Source organism: Zalophus californianus, chromosome 13, assembly GCF_009762305.2.
Source record: "Zalophus californianus isolate mZalCal1 chromosome 13, mZalCal1.pri.v2, whole genome shotgun sequence".
NCBI lineage: Eukaryota > Metazoa > Chordata > Mammalia > Carnivora > Otariidae > Zalophus > Zalophus californianus.
This window is the reverse complement of record NC_045607.1, coordinates 37,724,843-37,744,634: the sequence shown is the minus strand read 5'-3', so window position 1 is coordinate 37,744,634 and position 19,792 is coordinate 37,724,843. Positions and strand designations below refer to the sequence as shown.

General features: G+C 46.8%; 2 protein-coding genes across 4 annotated transcripts in view; one reads left to right on the top strand and one right to left on the bottom strand.

Annotated features, from left to right (window-relative positions):
- The window catches only part of UBE2R2 (ubiquitin conjugating enzyme E2 R2), a 113,291-nt gene extending 103,207 nt beyond the window's left edge, over positions 1–10,084 (top strand). The window contains exons 4-5 of the mRNA XM_027616641.2: positions 5,636–5,770; positions 9,087–10,084. Coding sequence (XP_027472442.1) covers positions 5,636–5,770; positions 9,087–9,306 — 355 coding nt within the window. The 3' untranslated portion in view covers positions 9,307–10,084. The remainder of the gene's footprint in view (positions 1–5,635; positions 5,771–9,086) is intronic.
- Positions 10,085–13,869: 3,785 nt separating this feature from the next.
- Positions 13,870–19,792, bottom strand: part of UBAP2 (ubiquitin associated protein 2) — a 122,312-nt gene continuing 116,389 nt past the window's right edge. For all 3 annotated transcript variants that reach the window (XM_027616639.2, XM_027616638.2, XM_027616640.2), the window contains 9 exons: positions 19,151–19,242; positions 18,839–18,886; positions 16,461–16,539; positions 16,025–16,230; positions 15,658–15,757; positions 15,467–15,574; positions 15,247–15,314; positions 14,971–15,162; positions 13,870–14,850 (listed from right to left, as the gene is read on the bottom strand). In XM_027616639.2, coding sequence (XP_027472440.1) covers positions 14,755–14,850; positions 14,971–15,162; positions 15,247–15,314; positions 15,467–15,574; positions 15,658–15,757; positions 16,025–16,230; positions 16,461–16,539; positions 18,839–18,886; positions 19,151–19,242 — 989 coding nt within the window. In that variant the 3' untranslated portion in view covers positions 13,870–14,754. The remainder of the gene's footprint in view (positions 14,851–14,970; positions 15,163–15,246; positions 15,315–15,466; positions 15,575–15,657; positions 15,758–16,024; positions 16,231–16,460; positions 16,540–18,838; positions 18,887–19,150; positions 19,243–19,792) is intronic.

The window sequence follows — 19,792 nt, the reverse complement described above, 5'->3', positions numbered from 1 at the left end:
TTCCAGGATTGCACAGGAGGAAGTATTAAATTTGCTAGTTGTTTTAGAGGCATAGAGAAAAACTGTTTGTAATACATGACCCCTTAAACTATCACATTTTCAGGGCACCCATTAAGTTTCTGCCTTTGGCTTAGGTCATGATCTCAGGGTCCTGGGATGGAACCCTGCATCAGGCTCCCTGCTCAGCGGGAAGTCTGCTCCTCCCTCTCCCTCTGCCCCTCCCTCCCCTTTTGTGCGTGCGCACGCTCAAATAAATAAATAATCCCATTTTCCCACTCATAACAGATTTCTTTGCCATGGTGTCCTCTTTAAATTCCTCTCCCATCTTGAAAATACATAATAAGGACTGAATTTTAACTGGTCATCTTCTGGTGTAACAGGTCCATCTTTTGAAATGGCATAAATGAGAGATTAAAAGGACCTGGGTTAACTGAAGAGTCAGGCATTGGGCTTCACTTCTTCATAGTTGCCAATCAATTTTCCTCAAATAAGGCTATGCCTGTAAAACCTAAGAATCTCAATCGCTCATTCCTTTTCTCTTCTGTATGTGTATGTTTTAAGAGTCAAAGTAAGTTTAGGCTTTTAAGAATGAACCCTTTCTACCTCACACTGCCTGGAGATATGTGTATAATATTGAAGAAAAATGCCAGTCTTTAATCCTGCAAAATTCCAAACTTTGCCTGCTTAGTTTCCAAGCAGACTCATAATCCAGGTCTTATTTGTTGTGCTAGGGCCAGTTTTATGCTCTCCATCCTAAAGTTGTCCTTGTGGTGACATAGTAGCTAACAAAAGTCAAAAACTGGGGTGGGGGTGGGATGGGGTGGGATGGAGGGGCACCTGGCTGGTCAAGTTAGTAGAGCATGTGATTCTTGATCTCGGGGTCATGAGTTCAAGCCTCACATTGGGTATAGAGCTTACTTTAAAAAAAGGGGAAGGGGGGGCAGACCCAACTCATTGACCATTGTCTATATGTTGAAAAGGGACAGATACAATATTACTCATTGGGTCATAGATGTCTAATTTTGATTTTTTTTTAAGATTTTATTTATTTATTTGATAGTAAGAGAGTACAAGCAGGGGGTAGTGGCAGAGCAAGAGGGAGAAGCAGGCTCCCCGCTAAGCAGGGAGCCCAACGCAGGGCTCCATCCTGGGACCCTGGGATCACGACCTGAGACAAAGGCAGAAGCTTAACTGACTAAGCCACCCAGGCGCCCTAATTCTGATTTCTTATCTCCCTTATATACTACTTTCGTTTTGATGTTTTTAAAAACATGTCTGAGTTCTGTGAACTTCACAGCTTGCTAGTTTGCTCTTTGCTAGTGTGTGTGTGTGTGTGTGTGTATGTGATTAATTGGTCTTCGTTTTCTTTTGGTGTCTTTATTATTTACAAACTTTTTTTTTTAAGATTTTATTTATTTGTTAAGGGGAGAGAGAGGAAGCACAGCAGGGGGAGTGGCAGGCAGAGCAGGCAGAGGGAGAAGGAGGCTCCCCGTCGAGCAAGGAGCTGATGTGGAACTCAATCCCAGGACCCTGGGATCACAGACCTGAGCTGAAGGCCGCCACTTAACTGACTGAGCCACCCAGGTGTCCCTACAAACTTATTTTTATGCAAAAGCAGATAGCCAAATCTCTCTGACAAAGATTGTGAGACAACCAAAAAGATCAGAAACATGAATCTGAAAAAAAAAATGAAGACTATATAAAGTGGAGTGTTCCTGACTATCGTTTTGTCTGCACCTCTCTCCTCTGAGAGTTTTTTTTTTTTGGTCTAGATTCCCTATGTTGAAAACTCCTACCATAGTCCCCTGCCCTGGCTTAAAGCAAGGGTGGAGGGAGCATTTATTTCTTGGAGTATCTTTAAATCCAGGAATGGTGGTGGTCCTTGGAAGTGTTGTGCAATAACTGAAAACACTTAAGAACGCTTTGTTCCTCATTTTTATCCCAAATTATTACTGGATTAGGTCTGTTTTAACATGTTAAACCTTTTCACTGCCGAATTTGGACAACCAGACCTGTCTGTTCCTCCAAACACGCAGTAGAGAGGGGCATAGATTTACTCTTTGTAGGAAGTGAGAGTCTGGGGATGGGTCCTCAAAAGTCTGTTTTGCTAATCCAAGAAATTTATGTCTAAATGCCACAAGATTGTCTAAATGGACAAGTGCAACTACATGTTACTGCTAAAAACCAAAGCTTCATGTGGAACTGTGAATTTACATAGACCAGAATGAGAATAAGAAAGAATGTATGTAGTTGTTTTCTGGACCCTTTCCCATTTGTTCATGATCCGAAGGAAACCAGTCCGGACCTTCAGTGGACATGAGTGATCTCTTCATTGTGTTATATTAATTTGATAGTTTCATTATTTGGTCTTTCCTTTCTTTCACCTATTGTTAACCCTCTCCACCTTCTGCTTTTTTCTTCCTGAAAAAAATACAATAAATGAATAAGGATTTTCAAACACTTAAACTAACAACAAAAGATGGCAACAAAAAAATGTAACCATTGGAATAGTTGGCAGGATTCAGTTCTGTGTTGTACATTCTATTAGTATTGTCTTAGTTCATTTTTTCCTTTCTGTAAAAATAGGATTAAGGAGTGCCTGGCTGAATTAGTCAGAAGAGCATGTAACTCTTGATCTTGGGGTCTTGAGTGTGAACCCCACAATGGGTGTAAAGATTATTTTTAAAAAAATAACTTAAAAATAGGGTTAATAATACTTACCTTGCAGACTTGTCTACAGTATGCTACATGGTATAATTCCTGTGTAAAATTATTTTGGTACAAATGCTAGACAGTTTAAACTATGTATGACATTACTTCCAGACCTTTTCCAGTCATGATACATAGATAAAATTTATTGTATTTGTAGATCACAGTGTAGTAAACTGAAGATGCTTTGACCAGAAGTTGTTGCAGAGGCTCAGGTTATCCCAGGTCCCACCTACCCAGCTGCCTACAGGAACAAATAATTTACCTGTAACCCATCCACAACATACTGGTTGGGAAAGCTTATAAATACAGTCTTGTATATGAATTACTTAGGAGTCTTTGTTAGAGAAAAAAATCTCAATTCTGCTTTGTGTTGTATTGGCCTTGTTATTAGACAGACTCTTAACCACTTGGTGATAAAGATGGCCACTTGCTCTAGACCTTCCTTCGTTATTCTCACAGTTGTCAATTCAATCAATAATAAAAAATCATTGCCTTTCCGCTATTAGATTAGAATATCATAGTTCCTACCAGGGTTCTGATTAGCCCATCTTGGGTTACATGCATACCCCTAAAACCAACATCATGACTAGATGGTAGAATTCTTTGGCCAGCACTTGTATATCTGCCACTGTAGGTTGTGTGTATGAAGGTGTGGCATGGTAGTAGGGGAAGATTAACGCCACCAGAACCAACAGAATGGGTTCCCTTACAAAAAAAAGAAAAAGAAAAGATCCTGCTGTCCAGAGGAAGGGAAGAAGTGAAAAGGTACAGGGTTAACTATTTTCACAGTCTACTGTAGTACCTGACACTCCTTCTGAAAGCATCATGGACTTCAGTGTAGAAGTACATGGTATTAGAAGTGAGTTCTTGATGAGCACTGGGTATTATATGCAACTGATGAATTATTGAACTCTCCATCTGAAACTAATGTACTATATGTTGGTTAAATATAAATTAGAAAAAAATGAGTTATTTTGATAGAAATGGATAAATCATTTTATTTATTTTTTTAAAGACTATTTATTTGACAGAGCGAGAGAGCACAAGCAGGGGGAGCAACAGAGGGAGAGGGAGAAGCGGGCTCCCCGCTGAGCAGGGAGCCTGATGCGGGGGCTAGATCCCAGGACCCTGGGACCATGACCTGAACCGAAGGCAGATGCCCATCCATCCGAGCCACCCAGGCACCTCGATAGTTCACCATTTTAAAAAAATTGTATTTCCTAATATTTTAACAGTTGTCCAGTATGGTAGCCACTAACTAACTACATATAGCTATTTAAAAATTAAAATTAAATGAAAATTCAGTTCTTCAGTTGCACAAGCTACCTTTCAGAGTGCTCACTGGCTACATGTGGCTGGTGGTTATCATATTGGATAATACAGATTATACATTTACATAATCACAGAAAGTTGTATGCAGTGCTGATCTAGACCAATGAAGTTCCCTCCCCCCACCCCTTTATACCCCACTTTGTCCTCTCTTGCTTATCTTTCTAACAGGTTTTGTATGTTTTCTTCTGTGGCAGTGCTTTGGAATTTTCTACACACATTTTTTTTTGCTTCTAGGATGTTATGTCAGTCTGTTTCCCATCATTCGTAGTGATGAATTTCTTTGAATCTTTATTTTATAATGTAATTACTGAAGAAATCGAGGAGGGTCTTGGTGGGGAAGGGCAAGGAGTTATACCTAAGAGAAAGGTGTGTGTGTGTGTGTGTGTGTGTGTGTGTGTGTGTGTGTGTGTGTGTGTGTGTGTGTGTGTGTGTGTGTGTGTGTGTGTGTGTGTGTGTGTGTGTGTGTGTGTGTGATAAATGGATTTTAACTAGATGGGAAAGTTGTCTGTGAAAAGTGCCTTTGTCATAATCTTGTATAATCATATAACAGAAACTCTCTACCCTTTTTAGGAAAAGTTTTCATCAAATCAAACATCTAATTGCCTGGCTCCCTCCCTTTATTTTTTGCTTGGGGCAGGAGCAAAAGGCTATTTTGCAACAACACAATCTATAACCTCGCACCAATGAGAAAAGGTAGAGAAATTTAATTTTTCTCCCCATTTTTTCCTTACATACATGCACAGAGCTTTTTTTGGGGGGAAAAGAAGCTTGGTAATAATTTGAAACCTTTTTGGAACCGTTCTGGTTATTTTTCTAACAGAAAAATGTGTGATTAAGGTGTCTGTTTTTTTATCTGTGGACAAAAATTGCCTGTTTAGATCTCCCACAATTCTTACAAACCTTGGGAGAGCAGGGATGGCATCTAACTTGCTCACTGTTGTACATCCAACATCACAGTTGGTGCCTCTGGCACACACTAAGTACTTGATAAATACTTTTGAATAAAGATTTCCATTATTCAGAGACTAGTTCTTCCATGTCTGGGCTATTGTTTTCCTCCATTCTCCTGCTTTTAAGTGTCTTTCTTCCCTTAGAAGTATGGAAAATAAATACATTTGTATATAATGTCATTTTTCAGATCCTCTTAAGCAGCCATGATAAGAAGTGGATGTGTGGAACAGGATCATTTCTACCCTCTCCCCAAAAAGCTAATTTTTTTTTTTTTTTGCTTTTTCCTATTGTACTTAATTTGTAGTTTTCAAAATTTGTTGTTTGAAAAGCTTTCAGGCTTCCACTTTCTGCAGATTGGAACATGTAGCCATTTGAGACCATGCCTTGTACAGAGTTTATTCTCTGCCCTGCAACATGACCTTTATGCTCGGCTCACAGACTTCCTTTACTTTGTCTATTTAGCAACTTTATTCTGTATTCCAGCCTAACCAGCTGAGCATTGAAAATAAAATTTTATATTTCTATTCCCCTAAGGTCTCACATATTATATATAAAAGCACAGTATTTTTGGATCCTGTAAATATGAATATTCGGAGCTGACCCTTTTCCCTCCCGCCCTCTTCCCCCCCCTCCCTTCTAGGACTATCCTTTTAAGTGTAATCTCATTGCTCAATGAGCCCAACACCTTCTCCCCAGCCAATGTGGATGCTTCGGTTATGTTCAGGAAATGGAGGGACAGTAAAGGAAAAGACAAAGAATATGCTGAAATCATTAGGTAAGGTGTTTTGTTACCTTCTGTTTGGTTATACTTCAAGTCTTCATACAGAACTAGAGTATATCCTAGAACCATGGCTTTAAATCAGACTTAAAATATCCACTCCATTTCTCTCAATTAGATTGTTTGGGAAGAGATTTCTGCCTGAGCCTAATGAGTTTGTATGGCTCTTGAGAGAGCGCATACTAGAAGGTAATGCTGTAGCAGATCGTACTTCCTGGGAACCAGAACTTCCAGGTTCTGAACCAGTGATGTTCTCAGACTCTGCCTCCGAATCATTTTAGGGACACTGTTCAGGATTTTCAGTATGTCCTTTAAGTATAGCAAACACCCAGAGTATTCTAGACATTCTAGATATTTTTGTTTTCAAAAATTTTAATGAAGCCATATATAGTTTATTGGGGCTTTTGACCATAGCAGCAAGTATCTTCTAGGTATTATTATCAGCAACACTAGTATATGGTTTAACAGAGCCGTAGAAGCTTCCTCTCATTGGGAGACTTGGAATCTACCCCTAGTTCTGTCTCCCTTCATACGACCTTTTATCAGTTAATTTTTTGGGTCTTTGTGGTTTTTCCATCTGTATAAATGGGGGAAAAGGTAGCAGGTATTGGGGCTGAACCATTCATCTCTTGATCATACCCTGAGTAGGACTTAAGGTTTTAAGATTTTCTTATTTAAGATTTTATTTATTTATTTAGACAGAGACACAGCAAGAGAGGGAACACAAGCAGGGGTAATGGGAGAGGGAGAGGGAGAGGGAGAAGCAGGCCTCCCACGGAGCAGGGAGCCTGATGGTGGGGCTCAATCTCAGGGTCCTGGGATCATGACCTGAGCCGAAGGCAGACGCTTAACGACTGAGCCACCCAGGAAGGACTTAAGGTTTTCTTAACAGTACTCAAGAATTGATACTTGAATTGCAATAAATTCATTTCCTCTTATGTCCTTAAAATAGAGCCCAAGGACTGTTCCAGCACATTCTGCATGTGGTTTAGTAAGCACTACAATTTATACAAATAGTCCCTCTTTATAACTCTAGTCAGCACGATGCCATGGGATGTACAAAAAAAGGGAAAACTGCATAGAAATAAAGCTGAGTAATATATAGATCAGCAGTTTTCAACGTTTTCTGCCCACTAGAATCACCTTTAGACTCCCTTCCATAATCCGTAGTCATTTAGTGAGATTGTAAGGGTAAAATCTGGGCATCTATATTTCGTTTTTACCAGCCACCTAGGTGACTAATGTATACCAAAGACTGAAGATAATTAGTATAAATAAATAATAAGGACCTAGAGATTTAGAGGAGCTGGAGTAGGTTGAAGATTGAAAGATGGGAGTGCTTCATAAAATAGGATTAGAGCTTGAGCCTGATGTTCAAGGAAGGGTAGTATTTAATAAGTGAAGAGTTAATATCCCTCAGGCATTTGTATTCTTTCTATTTCTTAATTTAAGGGTTTATCTCATTCTTTAATTCTTTCCAAATTTATTATACACCAGCTTCATGTCAGGTACTCGTTAGGTCATGAAGGCAGTCTTTCTCCTTGAGTTCACACTTTACTTAGCAAGAATTTGTAAACAAATGACCCTATAATAAGATGAGCGCATAAACAAGATACAGTGGAAGGAATATATAGTGCTGTGGAGTTCTAGGAGAGATGATGTCTCATAACCAGGACTTTTTCAAGTAGTAAGGGAACGAAAAAGCCCCTTCAGGGAGCAAACAGGCTTGCTAAAACACAGGTAGCTAACCGCGTGGCATGATCAGAGAACTGTAAGCAGCTTTATGTTGCTTGAATATAAAGTCTCATTTTGCAAGTAATGGGAAATTCAGAGAGCCATCAGATCTGTTTTGTGTGTTTGAGAGGCATCAGATCTTAAAAGACATTTGAAGTGAAAATAAGGCTTTCGTTCTTAGAAGTGATGGGGTATCAAAGATTTTAGGAAGGGAAGGGAAAAATCATATTTGAGTTCTGAAAGAATCCTAGTTGAGGAGACTGAGATAGGGAGGAGAAGCCAAGATGAAGACTAAACAGAGGCAGTGGCAGTGAGAAAACAAATTTGAAAATAGGGCTTTGGCATGAGGTTTAGAATTTTAGGAGGTAATGCTCTTAGAAGAAAAATGGGAGAAGGTAGCCATAGAGGTCAAAAATGACAATTGCAGACTTGCTGAGTTAGGGTCCCTATGGAACACGAGGGTGGAGACATCCCAAAGGCTTATTGAACTATGTAGGGCTCAGAAGATAAGAGGCTGGAGCCTGATGGTTTGAGAGCTGTCAGCATGAAGGGGAATGGTGGCAAAAACCATAGGAATGACTAAGGTGTCCCAGGAAGAGACAGGGAAGAGATTCAAGCCAGGATGTATCAGCAACACCAGGATGTCGGGCTTGGCAAAGTAAAGCAGACAGCAAGCAAGATCAGTGGGGAACCATCTAATTAGAGGCAGCAGAAGGAAGATAAGGAGGGTGGTGGTTTGTTGTCTTATGGTCAGTTTTTATATTTGTTGAAGGAAACTTCACCCTTCCATCCATCCAGTCAATAATTTTGTGCACAGCTGTATGTGCCAGGCTGTATTCTAGGCATTAGGGAAATAGCAGACAGACAGTTCTCCAATGAAGTTCACATTGGGGGGTGAGGGGGATGGGAAGGGGAGGAAACTGATAGAAAAGTTAACAAATGGGGAAGATCATAAGAAGAAAAATGAGTAGATAGTGGTTAAGTAGCATGATGTGAAGGAGTGACTAGTGGCTGCTTTAACTTGGGTTGTCAGAATAGGCTACTTCTAGCCAACCATGTGTAAAATCAGGAGAAGAGCAATTGAGCCACACAGAAAAATAAGTGTTGTTCAAGGTACTAAAAAAGAAAAGGACCAGGATGGCCTGTATATTTTGGGTGACGAGAATGAAGTGGGAGGCAGGTGTGTCATGCGACTTCGGAACCCTCCCTAGGCTATTTGGAATCTAAGTGTCAATGGCAAGATTATTGAATTAAGAAGAGTTGTTGGGACTGCATTCAGTCTGGTGTGAGACAAGGCAGGGGGAAAAAACATCTCTGAGGTCATCTGGCTAACCAACATCTAAGATCCACTGCTTTTAAAAACCCTTCAAAGGGTCATTATTAAAGTGTTCTTCAAAACAGTACCTAATGGGCAGAGAACCTTTGGTGTAGTATCTGTTAGATGCTTTTAGGCAGGCACTGAAATTCAGAAACGTGAGTCATAAGGAATCTTTTTTTTTTGAATAAGGAATCTTGATTAAGAAAGGCCAGTTGTAAATCCATCTTCAAAACAGACTTACATAAAACTGTCTCCCTTCAGGAAACAGGTTTCAGCCACTAAAGCCGAAGCAGAAAAGGATGGAGTGAAGGTCCCCACAACCCTGGCGGAATACTGCATCAAAACTAAAGTGCCTTCCAATGACAACAGCTCAGATTTGCTTTATGACGACTTGTACGACGACGACATCGACGATGAAGATGAGGAGGAGGAAGATGCCGACTGCTACGATGATGATGATTCTGGGAATGAGGAGTCGTGACGTGCTCCTGCGGTGCCCCGTACTGCCCTGCCGTCTCAGGCCAAAGGGAGGGGAGCAAGTGGGGACCTAGCAGCGGCCCCTCAGCAAAAACCTATCACAGGGGGTGGGAAAAACAAACACGGCTTCTGCTGACTCCCCTTATGGATCTCAGTTTGCTCCTTTTTATGGACCTCTTAATGGAGAGAAAGTAATCCTCCACAGAATGTCTGAATTCTTGCATTCTTTACCCTTCCATCACTGTATTGATTCTTTTTTTTTTCCTTCTTCTTTAAACCCAAACTCTCGCCTCACTTCGTCTCTACAGAGTGTTCACAGCAAAACACGTTTGGTCTGTTTTTAGATTCTTGAAGAATTAAATAGTCTTTCATCGAGACGTTTAATGTGTTTAAAGCTGGGAACCCATTGGAAGTTCACAAGTGCTGCATATGCTGAGTAGCAAAAGAAAATGGAAAAAAAAATATAAAAACCCCACAAAACAAACAAAAAAAAAACAAATTTGCCAAGGTTTAGCTGCTCATTTAGTGTGTGTGCATTCGATCAGACCCACGGTGGTGAATTTTGTTTCCTTTCCCTTCTTAAGGCTGGGATACAGTGGGCATCAGGGACTTTGTGCTAAGCCTGATGAAATGTGTTCCTAAGGGCACAGAGCCCCTTCAGCCTCCAGAAAATCATCCTAACCCAGGGGGCCTCAGCTACTCTGAGGAGAGAGCGCAGATTTTGTTTTTTGAAATCGATTGGGATCTAAAGCCTGAAATAAATATTCATACTTTACATAGAACTGAGCACTTGATTGCTATTTATTTTAAAAGACAGAGTTGTTACCCTCCCCACCCCAAGGGAGTGGGGAGAGTGGAGATTAGAGTGAGTGAGTGAGTGAGTGTGTGTGTGTGTGTGTGTGTGTGTGTGGAGTCTTAGTGATGGGAACAAGGAGTTTAAAATCACTATGCCAATTTTGGTTGATGCTGCTGGGGGAAAAAAGTCAAAACTACTGGTGACCACTGTTGGGTGAGAGAACATCTGTTTTATGTGAACTTGGCCTTTCCCGCAAAGATTTTTTTTAAATTACTCATGGTGAGAGTGTAGGTAGCCAGTTTTAATTACTCAGTATTACTCCTAGGTGCATGTGTTAAGATTTTGTTTTCATTGAGCTGCTTATGCTGATAGTGATAGCTGTGGATAGGAGACATGAGTGACCAGTTCCCACTTTCCTCTTTGGATGTGACCTGGACTTCTCTCTCCTTTCGATATACTCTGGCTGTGGAGGGCAAGCAGAAGTTGTGCATGGAGCTTGCCCTGGGCTGCTTTGACTTTTTTGGCAGGGCCGAGGGAATTGGCTGCAGGCCATGTACAGGCAACGGCTAGATTCTCCAACTGTGCAGTGGCTGCAGCTTTGACTTCCCTGGTCTCAATCATGTGTCACTTCAATCTTGAGATCCATCAGCCTTCAACCAGGGACTTCAGAACTTGGCGGTGACTTTTCTTTCTTTGGGGAGTGGGCCGGTTCATAGGAGGGCAGTATTCTTTCAGTGGGGAAAATCATTATAATGTAAAATTACAGACTTCGGAAGGAAAATATGAGCAGAGACTGGTTATAATCCTCCTCCAGATCCCTGTGTACTGGTGTCAACTTTTCTTCAGATCATAGCTCGAAAGAACCAAAGGGTTGATGAGGGACGGGGGTAGGATGGATCCTAGAACAGAGTAGGTGATGCTTACTTCCTTAGCTCCTCCTTCCTTTCTGATCTCAGGGTTTTCATTCGCTCTTCAAACTCCAAACATTTGCTGACTAATGCCCAGCAGACCTCTCTGGCCTCTAAAGCTTGATTTGGTATTACGTGGGAACGTTAACATGCAAAGGTTCGTATGGGACAGTATTGAGCCTGGTTGCAGAATCTCTGTCCAATCCCCATGGGGCCAGGACTACTTGTACCCCTGAATCTAGTGAATCCAGTCAGATTCCGAGAACAGAGCAGCTCTTCGTGAGAAAACACTGGCTGCAAATTCTCACAGAAGGATGTTGGAACTAGCTTTTTACACCCCACACTTCTTAAGTAATGTTTCCGGATAACCTGCATATCTTCTGGAGTCCAAAGTCTCTCCTAATGCTCTGATTACCCCCTATCACCCCCACACACGTTTACAGCAGGTAGCTTGGTCTTCTCTCTTGGAGCGCTAAGATTAAGGCTTTTCTTTCTTCCCTTACCACGAAAGCATGTCTCTGCCCGGGCAGGCTGGGCACCTTGGCGTTGCGGAAGGTGCTGTGCTGCTTAGCCCTGTCCCAGTTAGACCCTGTTGGCCTCTCTTGCACGTTGACTCAGGGAGCCAGAGAGCCAGGTGGAGGTCATACCTCTCAGCCCTTTGGGGTGTTACTATTGAGGGCTGGCTTTGCCTCTGTAAGAGTACAATCAGTTCCAGAAAAGACTGGCATGTGTTGATTGGCTAGCAGGTAGACATTCTGATAACTCAGAATTAAATAACCTGTAAAACCCAGATGCTGGTTCCAGAGCTCTGTCCTGAGAACACATCCTGTGGCAAAAGAAAACTTGAGCATGTAATTTTTTTTCTTTTTGGGAGTAGAGGGCTCAGGCTCAGGCCAGAACCTTGTAAGTACAGTTGTGCTGATTATTTGGTGTTAACATGAATTCAGAATCCTGCATTTTTAGATTCCTTTTGATTCTAGTGGAGGCCTCTCTGGATGCTCTTCAGGTCTGTGTGTTTTGAGGCTGGGTGGAGAAAGTAGTATCACGATTCCGTTGTTGCTTCTCAGAGTCTTCCCACTATTTCACATCATTCCAGAGTTCTTTTCTATTAGCCAGACTTTTTTGTAGTCCCCTCTTTCCTCTTCCCTGGAAATTGCTTTATTTGCTGGTTTCCTCATGTTTGGGACATACGCAGTAAGAGACTGTAGGGGGAAAATGTGTAGTTCTCCACTGAAAGTTAACTCCCCACCCCTCCCATTCTGATAAATATGGTTTACATTTACAAAAAGATTCAGATGCAATTTTCAACTATTCTGAAACCAGCAGGACACACCTGACTTTAATAGTTTTCTTAGCTCAAATTGTAGATGTTTTTCTTCAGTTTAACTTATGAGAAAAGATTATCTGATGCATTTTTGTGTTGAACTTCCCCTTTAGTGGTTTATTTTGTCTTTTTCTGCCCATCTGTCTACTAATAAAATGTGAAATAAAATATACCTGTATTGCTACTTCCCCGTGGGATGACCCTCTTTCTTTGTGTTAAAGAAAACTAAAAGGTGGTCTCAGTACTTCCACTGTTCCCTCACAGGTAATGCCCATGACTCAGATGAAAAAATAAAAACCAAAACTGAATCTCACTGACCTGCCTTTTAGGATATTCTGCTCAACTCACCTCCTCACAGAATACACATTCCCAGTCCTCACTAGCTTTTAGGAAAGGTTATTAAAGACACAGCCATTTGTTAACCTTAATTCGTAAGTAGGGCACAGTCTGCCAGTATAAGTAGTCAGTAAGCTATGAGGGCGCTCCACTGCCCTCCTTAGGTGAGCCTTTTGTTTTCATCGTCATTTGTCTTTGGAACTTCCGGCTGCTCATTAATAAGCAGGGATCAGGCAAGAGATCGTATAAAGTCCCTATTTAGTTTCACTTGTGAACACTTACTTTTTTTCTGGCGGGGATCTCAAGCTGTGGGTCACCAGCAGCACATGCCCCATCTGCTGAAAGGACCACTGATTCTAGAGGCCAAAAACAGAAAAGGTGAAGCCTGACTCCAGGTTGGTTCTGGCACACCGACTTGACCAGTATTTGATGCCCCCACTCCGGTTGCTTATTTAGCCTAGTCGGGAGGGGTTACTTAGGAGTGAGAGGCTGCAATGCCTTGGGCAAAACCTGGAGGTTGGAGCACAGTTGTGCTGCAGGCTAGTGGGGCCATCTGCCTCCTGCCACACACACGGCTAGTGGATGGCCCTGATCCCTCCCGGACTCGTGGCCTGGGAGCAGGAGGAAGGAGCCACACCGGAATCCTGGCCCAGGCGAACGGCTGCTTGGGACTTTCTGGAGCAAGTACTTCACCCCAGATCCACTTACCTACTTCACACCACCGTGACTCGCTACTCTTCTCTTCCACCCCATCCCTTGACTATAAACACCAAGATTCTGTTTGGTCGCTGAAGAACAAAGGATAGACAGGGTGAGCTGTTCAAACTTCCTCTCTCTCAGGCCATGAGAAACACATCCTCCGCTCTTACCTTTCAGATTTTAATGTCTGCTGACATTTGGAAATGAAAGGACCCCGCCCTGGTACTCCTTTTGACCGGGGCCTGTAAGAGATTGCCTTATCAAAGTGAACTTCCATAACCACTGCCCAGTGCCCTGTCAGCCTCATTTACCTTTCCACTCCGTGGATGCTGACCGGGACAAAGAAGGGATGCCAACTGAAGCCCTCACAACCCGCTGTCAGAAGACTGACCATGTGGGTTCTACTTGTACAGCTCTGCTGTGAAGTCCACGGTGCCTGGAACAATCACGAAGACGGCCTGTGCCCTGAGCTCACCCTTTCAGTCACACCACACAGACACCGTGCATGCTCTCAGAACTTTATTAGGTGGAGATTGGGCAAAAGAGAAAACCCCTGAAACAGTCGCCCACCTGGTTCAGGACAACTGGAATAGAGGAGCCTTTGCTTGGAGACGTGCTCTCACTGAGGTGAAGGTGTATCTTTGATTTTTTTTTTTTTTTTTTAAAGGGAGCAGACTGACTGAACATCTCTGAGCACAACTTCAGACGGTTTTAAAAAATGGTCAGCCAGAGGAAGGCAAGTTTCTTGGGGACAAGACCAGAAGCAGAAGCCTCTGGTTTGTATGAAGACAAACAGGTGCCACTTTCATGTTGAGCAGGAAGGACATCTCTGCTATTCCCAGATGAAGATTTGGTAGGAGAGGAACATGACAAACGACAACAAGGGCCAGTTTCTCAAAAAGAGAGAGGGCTAAAGTCATTACACAGGGAAGGAAACTCAAATAATGGCTTACAAGGGAGCGAGATAAGTCGTGATTCTTCATTGGTACCTGACCCCAGTCCCCAAACTGCCTTAAAAGCAGCCCTTCCAGACACTGCTCCCAGCTGCCCAAGGGCTGGGAGGCCACAGAGAAGGCCTGAAGGCAAGAGTGGGAAAGGGGCGTATTTGCTACAGTGAGCAGGGGCTCGAGTCGGGATTGCAGACCTGGCTAAGAGGAGCAGCTGTACCCCCCCAGGCCCCCAAGACTTCTATCACATTTACAAATACATACATAAATACATTACATACAATAGCGAGTCTGGGAGGCAGGCTCCCCACAGAGGCTCGGCTGACACAGTTACACGTCTCAGGAATTCTAGGAAAGGGCGCTGGGCTTCCAGAAATGGGCTCCGTGTGTTCTCTCCTGCCCAGGGTAAGCCCCGCCCGAGCCCACCCCTCTCTTCAAAGGTTCAGTTTGTCCAGTAGGGAGAGTTGCCGTAGGCGGGCTTGGAGGCTTGCGACTTGGGCTGCAGGGAGCTGGGCTGGCTGCGCTGACCCGAGCCACTCTGAGGAGGAGGAGGAGGAGGAGGAGGAGGAGGAGGAGGAGGAGGAGGAGAGAAGGCTGTAAGGGCTGGAGCAGGCCCCCGAGGCTAGGGCAGGGTGGCTGCCTCCATCACTGGGCTCACCTGGGCATCCTGTGGCAGGTGGTGGTGTAGCAGCTGTGAGTGAGGCTGCTGGTGGGCAGGGAGGATGTGCAAGAACGGTGGGGGTGCATAACCGGGGGCCGCACCGGCGGCCAGGGGCCCTGTGGAACCCAAGGCCGAGGGCAGGCTGAATGGTGGAGGAGTCCCTGCGTGAAATCCCTGCTTGTCAAAAGTCTGCAAGGTAAAGAGACCATGGTAAGGGGCCAGCTTGGGCGGCATCTCCCACCGGCAGACCCATCCAACCGAATCCTCCCTCACCTGAGTCTTGTTGTACACTGAGCCGCTCATGTCAGGTAAGCCGGTGGTGCTTGAAGACACGGACACGCCTAGGAGGGAAAGCAGTTGTTCCCATGGCCGTTGAGCCCAGCTTCAGCCTCCCCCACCTCCAGGGGCACTCTGGGGTAGCCTTGCCTGAGAAAGAGTCAGTAGAAGACAACTACTCTGGGCCTCAATCCTGGAAAGGAGGGGTAGACGCTACCTTTGCCAGGCCCAGAACCTGCAGACTTGTTTTGTCCCTGTGATGATCCACCATAGCCGCCCTTGGTGTAATCTCCTGCTGCTGTCCCCTGGGTCAGGTCGTCATAACCTAGCATGGCAGGGTACAAGAGGCACGTGTGAGCTAGGCGAGCCTTCCCACCTGCATCTCTCCGTGCTGGGAGCACCTCTCACCTGTGCTGTAGCTATGCTGGCCGTAACCGCCGGCCTGCTGGAAAGGGGTGGTGGGGGTGCTGAGGTTCACACCATGCTGCTTGGCTGAGGCCGGAGGGACCTGGCGGCGCAAGCGGAAGAGGCGTCAGTGGAGGAACAGGGCAGAGGGGAGGAGGTGAGGTATCCCCCGGCTTCGCCCCAGGCAGCACAACCACAAAGCACCTGCGTTCGGTAGGCCGGCCCGCGCTGGCCGTAAAAACACATGGGAAAGGAGCTTTGGCCCCAGCCTAACACACTGCTCACGGCCAGGTGAGACCGGGTAGGGTCAGGTCCCTCCCTCCCTGCTTCTGGTCCCCACAACTGGAGTAACAACACCGCCGACACTCACAAACATCGTGGGCCCATACTGGAAGGCACTAGGCACGCCTGTGTAGTAGGGGAGGCCAGTGTAGCTGTAGCCAGGGGGCAGCGCAGGATTCAGAAAGGGCTGCTGGGCTGTGTGGTGGGCCTGGGACTGGCTCTGCTGCGGCTGAGCCAGTGTGGTGGGGGGTGCAGGGGATGCAGAGTCACCTCGGCCAAACTTTGTGACATCACCTAGGAGAAGAGGAACACTGACTCGAATCACTGCCCCCACCCCCTCCTTATCCAACAAGGAAAAAAGCCAGACTGGCTCCTGTCAATAGGGACAGGTCTGGCTGCCGGCTCAACAGGAAGCGAGCAGGCCTCGCTCAGCCCTTCTGCTTCTGTTTCCAGATGCTGGCATGAGCTGCGGACCGGTCCCAGGCCCCCCCGCCCCCCACTCCTCACCCCTTGAACAGACTGACCTGAATACGGGTTATTAGCTAGGCTCCCATCTCGGCTGGCCAGGGCTGTGGGCGTGGCAAAGGGAATCCCATAGTAATCCTAGGAGAGACCACGGAGGCTCCATCAGCAGAAAGGCCTCGGCCCAGTCCCAGGAGAGCAGGCCCAGCAGGCAGCCCAGGCACTCCAGGTGATGCCCCGCTCCCCGGACAGGCTGGACTGCAGGGACACAGGCACACCCCCAGAGGGCGGCCCCAAATTCAAAGAAAGTGGTGCGCATTGGAGTTGTGCAATGTGGCAGCCGCACAGTGTGCAGACGCGCTGACAAGTCCGTCAGCCTTCGCCAGGCAGAGCCCCAGACGGCCCAATCTCACGGTAATTTACGGCACAGGTGGGCGCTGGTAACGCCACAGGCCAAACCGACTCCACTGGCTTTTCCTAGGTGACAGACTCTAAAGGGCAGCTAGGAGAGCTGACTGGATTACAGCACCCTGAAAAGGAACCAGCAGGAGAGGGGGTGCCTGAGGGTTTAACAGACGTCAGAGCAGCAATGCCAGGCAGGCATAGGTCTAAGAGGACCCCAGGTAGGGTCCCCAACTGGCCCCTTACCACCCACGCTGTCATGGCAGCACTGACCATGGGGGAGCCAGGGCAAGTGTGGGCACCAAGAGCGCAAACAGCGGAGCTCTGTGGGGCAGGGGAGGCCTGACCCGGCCCTCACTCACCACCCAGGGCTTTGCCAGCACTGGACATATGGCCCCCTGGCCTCTGGGCCCCACAGGGAGCCTTCCTGCTTTCTTCGTGGGCAACAGTGCCTGGTCACAACCAGACAGGATGGCACCTCTACCCTCCTTCAGCTTCATCTCCACTTAACCTCCAGGAAACCCATTAGCTTCCTCAGCCCAGAACCCCAGGAGGCGGCAGGACCAGGAAGTCGCAGAGGTAGCAAGAACACAACCGGGGACAGACCGAGAGCAAGCCCAGGAGGGGGAGCTCTTTCACAGAAAAAAAGGAAAAAGTAAAGGTCGGGACTAGGCACAGAAGTACCAGACTCTATAATCAGTGAACAAAGGGTTGAAAAACGAACATAATGTATGTCAAGAGGTGGGCTCAGAGGTGATTTCTGCTGAGGCACAAAAGGATACAAAGACTTACAAGGCAGGGTGACTCCCAGGACTGGGATCCCACCGAGTCCCTCTTGGGGGCCCCCACCAGGACCCCCTCTGACACTCCCATCTGATGCCTGGGGCTCTCAGATCAGGTGGCTACAAGGTTTCCTTCTGAGAGTCAGGGGGCCAGGGCCACTTCCAGTTCCTGTTCTGCAAAGCCCTAAGGCTCAGGCATTCCCCAGAGACCCTAAGTTCTGTTGACCACCCCAGAAATCTGCCATCATGTCTTCAACATCCACTCTGGGTCCTTCGGAGACACGGGCGCAGTCGTGTGATGGGCGGCACCCAGGGGGAAGAGCCGCCTAGCCACCCACCTCTGCCTCTGGAAATACTTAAGCAGCCGGAGAAGCATTCTCCTGAGAGACAAGAGCTTCAGCCAGCAGGCCCAGGAGGTGGAGGGGATACCTGCAGTCCCCTGAGCTCTTTGTGCGCAAGCAGAGCAGGGGGCAGCCGATGTGAAAGAGTTAAGGAAGGATGCCACACTGGGGGAAAACCTCACATGGAGCAGGGGCGTTCAGACAGCTACTTTCCAGCACCGTGAGTCCAGCAAAGGCCAGAGCAAGGAAGGCAAGGCAGGGCGGGGCGGCAGGTCTGTCAGGGAGGGAGCACACCTCCTTCAGCACCGCCCCCCGCCACCCCCCCCAAGACCTGTGCACTGAGGCGCCCCAGCCTGCGAGCAAGGGTCGGATGAAAGCTGCAGCAGCCCCGGCCTCAGAGTGAGGCTGCACAACGAGGGACTCCCTGAGGCCAGCGCGCTTGTAAGCAGTGATGGCAGGTCGGCTCCACAAGGACCCTTAAAGAGTGTCAGCTCCAGCGGGTCACCCAGCCGGGGACTGACGAGCCATGCTGCCATCCCAAGCATCAATGATGGCCACTTCAGAGGCCATAAACACTGAACGGCACTTCAAAGAAGACGTGAAAAAAACTCTAGAGGTGGTCAGGCAACCCCACGTCTACGCCATATGGTTTTCCTTTTTCAAAATGGGGGGGGGGGGGCTGAAGGAAGAGAAGGACCCACATGTAGTAGGGAGCACTGCCTCCTGGGACCCCAGGTCCCAACGGTCTCCAAGTTCCCAAGCTGTAAGCACAGGAGACTCCTGCCCAGCTACAGTGACATGAGGCACAACGCTCGAAGGCCAGAAGCTTTCTCAGTAGGGTGGCAATGAAGGCCTAGGGAGGAAGAATCTGTGAAAGAGCCTGAAGCCCCTCATCCCCCACCACATCCCACTCACCATTGGCAGCCGTGACTGCAGCATCTGGAGCTCGTCATAGCCATAGATCTGCGTGAGGACCAAAAAGAGTGTTAGGGACCATGTACCATCCCCTGGGAAGCCCAGGCCCATGTAGGGGCCTAAACAAGGTTGGGGAGATGGAACACGGGGACTCAGACCATCTGCTGTGGGAAGACACCTTGATGAAGGTTCAGATGAGGGAGAAATATTAGGGAAGGAGCAGCCCAAGGCCCGCGTCACCAGGTCCTGCCAGGTGTCAGCCTCTAAGGCCACAGGAGCCGGGCAGCCTGGAGCTATACACCATGCACTCACTGGATAGGCAGGAAGCAGTCCTCCAGGGCCCACGAGGTACTGGTTGTGCAGCAGGGGAGGTACTCCCTGGGGCAGGTTAGGGGGTGCTTTGCCTGTAAAAGCAAAAATCAAATGAGTGAAGATGCCACCACAAAGAGTGAGCTGCCTCAGCTACTGTGGGGGAAGGGGAGCTGAGCTCACGGTCACAGTGCTGCCCTATATGGGGCCACCACCAAGAGGGGAGGGCAGCAGCTGAGAGACACAGAAGGCTGTTCCAGGAAGTAGGGGAGACAAAGCACGTGATACCACATTCAGGCTCTTTCCACATCAGAGGGTTCCATGCCCAGACAGAAACACCACCCCTCACCCACTCCTGTCACACAGCACTGAGCAAACCTGAACATAAGGAACAATCTGCCTCCTCAGAACAGAACGAAGGCTGGGTGGTGCCAGCAGAGGGGAACAGGCTGTGTCAAAAGTAGCTTTCAGGAGTTTCTACCAAACCACAGTTTGCTTGGTCCACATAGACTGCCCAAGTCTGGCTGAAGGACAATCAGTGACACTAAGTGGCCAGAAGGAGCCCAAGAGAGCTGTTCCCTGGTCCATTCACATCACCAGGCCATCTCAGCTCCAGGGAGGACTAAGGACAGAAAAGACAGGGGA